Here is a 6,347-nt window from a genome sequence, read left to right as displayed (position 1 = left end):
GGAGGAGCTGCGGGCTCGGGCGCTCTCAGGCAGCGGGGCAGGCGCGCGGGCGCTCGGCAGCGGCGGCCCGATCTGGCCCGGGGCGGGCCCGGCGGCGGGGAGGAGAGAGAGGAGCGGCGGCGCTGACATGCCGCGCCCGGATTCATCCGGTGCGGCGGCTGGACATGTCCGGTGTGGAAGAAAGTGTTCGGTGGCGCGAGGTAGGAGGAGCTAGGGTTTGGACTGCGCGAAAAATCGGGGAGAGCCACATATATATAGGTAGAGGGAGCTAGGAGAGTCCAAATGAGGTGCGGTTTTCGGCCACGCGATCGTGATCGAACGACCGAGATGATGGAAGAGGTTTAGGTGGGTTTGGGCCACTTTGGAGGGGTGTTGGGCTGCAACACAAATGATGCCTTTTCGGTCCCTCGGTTAACCGTTGGAGTATCAAACGAAGTCCAAATGACACGAAACTTGACAGGCGGTCTACCGGTAGTAAACCAAGGCCGCATGACAAGTCTCGGTCCAATCCGAAAACGTTTAACACCCGCACACGAAAAGAGGTAGAAAGGGACACCGGGTGACATAGGAGCGCCGGATTGCAAAACGGACAACGGGGAAAATGCTCGGATGCATGAGACGAACATGTATGCAAATGAAATGCGCATGATGACATGATATGCAATGCATGACACGCAAGCAAAGACAAGGCAACGACAGCGAATAAGCGGAGGACACCTAACACATCGGTCTCGGTGCGTTACAAATAAGATGAGAACAGCTTACGGAAAAGGGGGCGCAAACTAGTTGATCAAGAAGTGATCCTAAACACCTGACTATGAATCATTTATAACCCCACCATGTCGTCTTTTTGTTTGCATACCCAAAAGAAGAAACAATCACGGTAAGCACATGTTTGACTAAGTTTTTGTTATTAGTTGAAATTGTCTATGCCTGACATTATAAATTTCCAAGTCTTCTGTAACCGTGGACACGACTTTCTGAAAGGAATTAAACGTAGAAGGGTGCTCCAACTGTGCACTATATATTCCTCATGCATAACCCGTTCCTCCAAGTTCAAGCCTATGAGAGCCACTGTGTATGAACACACTACATTCCAGGAGTTTGGAGTTAACAATTTTCTCTAGCTAATGTCAAACTGACCCAGAAGACCTCTCGACGAGTTGACATTCGAATCAGAGCCAAACGTATCTCTAGACCCGGTCCCAGCCGGATGGAAAAGCTTATAGTTAGCCAAGCCCGGTTTCCCGAGGGTGCCTCCGCACACTGCCTGTTGCGGATCAACGCTTTTCTTAGACGCTGGCCCAAGTTGTTTTGAAAATATCTCGAGGGGGTGACCCTCTATGCAAGTTTTATGTTTGAAAATTTTAGTACCAATGTTGGGCCTTCTGGAAGAGTTCAACGCTAGATAAAGGAGCTCAAGGGGGTCCCATAATACCCCACACATGGTAGAATGCGCTCATCAATGAACATAATAGCCAGAAGTACGAAAACTAGGGTTGACCAGAGTGGAAAAAATCACCAGGGCATAGGCTTGAGCCTTCCACCCTTAGTCAGGTATATAATCAAGTTTAACAATTAAACATGATAATAATGATAAGATATCCATGTTGTCACATGGAAAACCCTGCACTTGCAACTAGCAACACTATAAGAGGGTCTGAGCAAGCGGTAACATAGTTAATCAAAGGTTTTGCTAGGCAGTGAAGGTTAGAGATTGTATCATGGAAATTGGAAGGCTTGAAACAATGTGGCCCCATTCAGGATCTAACCAAGATTAGGAAAGTGCTACCTTGTATGAGTAATGCAACTGCTGGCAATTACAGTAGTTGTCAACTAGTAGGAAGTTAATATGGTACCAGCTTAGCACAGGAACTCAAATTGATAGTGCTCTCAGGGATTACAACATCAAAACAGCAAACGATCTGAAAATTGCATACAATTCGTCGAGTGACAAATAGGAGGAAGAAAAAGGAAGATACATACAGATCTATTTCTTCTCACCGACCTTACAGAATATAACAACCATGATAAGCTTAAAAAACAACCATACATGGTAATTCGCTACAATGCAGAGCCTGTACAACATATCATAAACAACAGCTGCTGGACTCTAAAAAAACAATCATCATGTCATCAAATAACAGACATGCAATCAATCTCTGTCTTTACGATGTAAATAGTTGGCTCCCAAGGGTGATGATGGCGGTTCCGTCACCCATAATCGTTGTTAGAGACATCTCCGTCTCGAGAATACGGTCTAGTTCAGCCGCAACCAGCCGAATCTTCGGCCGCCTTCTGGAGGATGGGTTCAGACACTGGAAAGCAAGCCCAACAAATTCTTTCATACCTTCTGTCGTGAAACCGCCACCTAACCTTGGGTCAATCAGTTCATTTGAACTGAAATGTGCTTCCAGCTTTCAAAAAGACAACAAAATGCCTGTCAGTGGGATGTTAGGATATACTACTGTCTAATCAAATGGTGCACAAGCAACATCAGTTCTCTTTATAATTGTTTTGACGACTTTTCTTATAAAGTTATATCTCAATCAAGGTAGGAAAATGCATATCAAATGTCATGGACTACTATTTAATATAAAATGAAGAAGAATTCAAGCAATCTTACTGAATGTGACATACATGCTTCATCATAGCAAAAGGAGTGAAACTGTTTCTAGACAGATATTTTCTAGCTGTTAGTGAGTTGGCAAAATCTATGCTCCATTGGTTTAGCAAGGCAACATAGTTATCATTTTGTCAATGTGCACACAACCTGATCATAGGTTTATCACTGGAACAGTGAATCAAAGATTCCATCCTTTCTCCTAACAAAAAAGGCAGCAGAAGGTTCACAAAATCATAGGTAGTCTGACAACTTGCTAAAAAATCATAGGCAGTCATTTTGCTTGCTGAAGACTTCTTTCAGAGAGGCAGTAAAAGTTCATAGCATTCTCTCTAGGCAGCTTACAGCTACATGCCAAAGGAAATTACCCAGTGGGCCAGGGATTCTCTGGATTCTGGAGGTTGCAAGCTAGCAGCTTCTCTGCCAGTAATTAGCTCCAAAAGAAACACTCCAAAGCTGTAGACGTCGCTGCTTTCAGAAAACTGCGCCACCGAGTGTGCTCTAAGAACAAACATGCACAATGCGTTATGAGTCACAAGGATTATTACAGAGAGGATTAGACTGATCATCCCACAAATGAAAGACACAGCAACAAAACAACTAGATGACATTTTTCCTAAAAATGAAACTGAATGATACGTTTCGTGCACAAGCTTTTCGAACATATCAATCTCCAATGGGGACATGGCGGTCTACATATTTGTTGTCTGGTCTGAAAAACAGAAGATAAAAGGATACGGTACTTGAACTTACTCGGGATCCTGGTAGACACTGCTGCTAAACCCATGCGATGACCCGACATCTTCATGTCCTCTGAGTAACCTAAAAAGTCCAGCATCAGCCACCTTCGCAATAAAATTCTCATCGACCAGTACATTGCTCGTCTTGAAGTTCTTGTGGATCAAAGGAGGCATAAGACTATGCAGATGATTCAGACCTGCAAGTCAAACTGCAGTTATACTTGCTATTTTCTAAATTCATAACAGAAAAAAAACAGCCGACATCTCATAGTTGTACTACCTTTAGCTGCACCAATGGCTATTGCTAGCCTCTGTTTGAACTCAAGCCGTGTCATCGAGCCTTTCCCTGAATCTAGTAAAAGGTGTAAGGTTTCAGAAAAGAAAGTAAAAAGCCACAACCTAATTTCTGACGATAACCACATATTACCATATAGATGGCTACAGACATTGCCATTGGGTGAGTACTCAAACACTAGCATTTGTAGACCTCCTTCCTGGCAATAACCAATCAGAGTTACGATGTTCCGATGACAAATCTCTGAAAGCCTCCTAACCTGCATAATGCAAGGACACCAAAGAAGTTAAGAATGCCAAATTTATTAGGCCGCAACAGACGCATTTATTTAGCTGTCCCTGTCTAATTGAGGCAAGCTTTTTTCAATAGCAAACAACAACAGTAATGGACAAGAGACAGATCTTCCAAACTTACCCCACAAACAAGTCACTCGACTAAAATGTTCACTATCTGACCATAAATACGGCACAATTTAGGCAATGCCGTTAACTGTTGTATCCAATGTAATTCAAGACACTGAATTGTCAAGTCAGCATCGCATAGAACATCAAAACCAGAAACTTCGACACGGTATGACGAAACAGTCGGACATAAAATTCAGGAGACCAGATTTACTCTGGTCACAGGCATGGCAGAATGGAGGTAAATTATACTGTATCCTTACAAGAACAGCAATGTCCCTGCATTTGCAGTTGCATCCAAATAGTTTACCTCGTCGGAAAACTCCAGCCTTGGTGCTCCCGTGCGCCTCTTGATGGCCACGACTGAACCATCAAAAAGCAACCCCTTGTACACCAGGCCAAAGCTCCCGGCGCCAACCAAGTTGGCCTCGCTGAAGTTGTTGGTCGCCTGCGCCAGCTCCTCGAGAGAGAATTGTCTGGCGCCCTGACGCTCTGGCGCCGAGGAACTTCGGCCCCCCTTGCCCCACTCCACTGATGCCACCAGCAATACAGAGACATTGCATTAGCAGAGCAGAGCTGAAAATTTGCCGGAGAAAGAAAGCAGCAGCATTGTCATCCATGGACGGTGCACGGAACAGCAACCGCAATTCACCTAGGGTGGAAGGATCCGAGGAGCCGGTTTCGGATGTCCTGTTACGCCGCGCGCGCGCCCGGCACCAAAGCGCGATCACCACGGCCACCACGATGAGCAAGGCGGCGCCACCGGCGGCAATGCCGGCTATAGCGGCGATCGACAATGACATCCGGATGCCCGTGACATCGAATCAGCAAAGTCGTGGAGGGGGGATTTTCTTTTCCTGCCTAGTGTCGGAGTAAGCAGCAGCAGCGCTGCACTTGAGAAATGATCAAGCGAAGCAGCGCTCCCAAATCTAAACCCGAAGCCAACACTGGTCCTCACCTACCCCCAAATCGGTGGGTGGTATAGCTCCGGCACGCATGAATGCAGCAGCGATATCTTTCTCCGATTTGGCGCCTCAATTGGGCAATGCAGCTACATATGCACGCATCTAAGCTGTAGGGCTAGGGGCAGGACCAAGAAGAAGAGTGGACCGGGCGTGGGCGATCAATCAAGAAGAAGCAAGAAGGGGAGGAAGAGGATGGTGGATAGGGTGCTAGCTGCGGTGTGTGGTGGTGTAGGGGAGGCGCTGCACATGGCAAATCGTTGGATCCCTCCCTCCATCCCTGCGGCGGCCGCCCCTTTTGTCAAAGGAGAGGGGACGGCCCTCCCTCTTGCGCCATCGCCAGGCTCCCCCCACCCCCACCCCCACCCCATGTGTGTGTGCGCGTGTCGGGGGGCGTGTGCTGTGCGTGACTGTAGGGCCCGGCCGTCCCGCTGTGTGTGTTCTGGTGTGGAGAGAGAAGCTTGCTGCGTCGGAATCTTTCTTTCGTCCTTCTTTCACCGTCCTCTGCTCTCTCCTACTACATGGACATGGACATGGACATGGGTGGTGCTGTGCGTACGTGGTGCTGATGCATTTCGCCGGGAAAAAGCGGAGAGCGAGCTGAAAAGCGTCTCGGGACGAGATGGAGCGGGAGCAAAAAGGGTAAAAGGAGAGAAAGTGCGGTGGTTGGTTCCCACTTTCTACTCCGTAAGCAAGGAAAGCAGGGGAGTCTGCTTGCTCCGTAGGAGGCCATCTCTAATCGTTTTCACCGAGTATACCTTTTTTTAGAAGATTTTACCGAGTATACCTGGCCATGGGGAATCCGGTCCGGTCAGACCGGCCTTGCCCACGGACCGGCCTGGGCCTAAGTTTTGATCCCGAAGGCTTGGGCTGGCCAGGCTTGGGCTTAGCATATGTGCGTTCTAAGGAAGAGGCCCGACCGGCTTTTCCACTTATGGGCTGGTCTTGGGCCTAAAATCTAGGCTCAAAGGCCGGCCCAAGCCCGAGCCTAGGTTTTTTGTTGCGGGCTTTTTTAGGCCCAACCCGACTTCTGGCTAGGTATATCACCGAGTGATTTGGTAGGGCGAGCTTTGCTACATCTATGGGTCATTTCTTACGGAAAGGAGGTTACGAGTTGACAGGGTCGAGTTAAAATCAAGGAGTGAGTCAGTCAAAATCTAGAGGGGGAGAATTAAGAGGGCACATCACCCGATAAAATCAGTCGGTAGCAGTTTTCCGTAAGTGTAAGATTTTTGTACCCCAGTGACTCGTTCTGACATCTTTCTCTCAAGGGCAGCGCTACACAACGGTCTCGACGCACATCCACCCGATCTATTCGTGCATGGC

The 6,347-nt window shown here is 47.7% G+C and overlaps 1 protein-coding gene across 2 annotated transcripts; it reads right to left on the bottom strand.

Annotated features, from left to right (window-relative positions):
* Positions 1-1,967: 1,967 nt before the first annotated feature.
* Positions 1,968-5,347, bottom strand: LOC119277293 (probable leucine-rich repeat receptor-like protein kinase At5g49770). Of its 2 annotated transcripts, none has more exons than XM_037558551.1 (7): positions 4,712-5,347; positions 4,370-4,590; positions 3,791-3,917; positions 3,644-3,715; positions 3,377-3,560; positions 2,992-3,124; positions 1,968-2,417 (listed from the first exon to the last, which is right to left on the bottom strand). In XM_037558551.1, exons 1-7 carry the CDS (start codon positions 4,860-4,862, stop codon positions 2,169-2,171), a joined length of 1,137 nt encoding a protein of 378 aa, XP_037414448.1. In that variant the 5' UTR covers positions 4,863-5,347; the 3' UTR covers positions 1,968-2,168. The 2 variants fall into 2 exon arrangements, with proteins under 2 accessions (XP_037414448.1, XP_037414456.1); XM_037558559.1 differs by having other exon boundaries at positions 3,644-3,709.
* Positions 5,348-6,347: the final 1,000 nt, after the last annotated feature.

The sequence above is a fragment of the Triticum dicoccoides genome, chromosome 1A (assembly GCF_002162155.2).
Source record: "Triticum dicoccoides isolate Atlit2015 ecotype Zavitan chromosome 1A, WEW_v2.0, whole genome shotgun sequence".
NCBI classification, from domain to species: Eukaryota; Viridiplantae; Streptophyta; class Magnoliopsida; order Poales; family Poaceae; genus Triticum; species Triticum dicoccoides.
Note: the sequence above shows the minus strand (reverse complement) of the source record. Positions and strands in the feature narration are given on the sequence as shown.

Coding starts and splice junctions, on each gene's coding strand:
- LOC119277293 (XM_037558551.1), bottom strand. CDS start 4,862: ATGTCATTGTCGATCGCCGCTATAGCCGGCATTGCCGCCGGTGGCGCC. Junction 4,591..4,711: donor CTCGGATCCTTCCACCCTAG/GTGAATTGCGGT, acceptor TGGTGGCATCAG/TGGAGTGGGGCAAGGGGGGC. Junction 3,716..3,790: donor TGTCTGTAGCCATCTATATG/GTAATATGTGGT, acceptor ACCTTTTACTAG/ATTCAGGGAAAGGCTCGATG.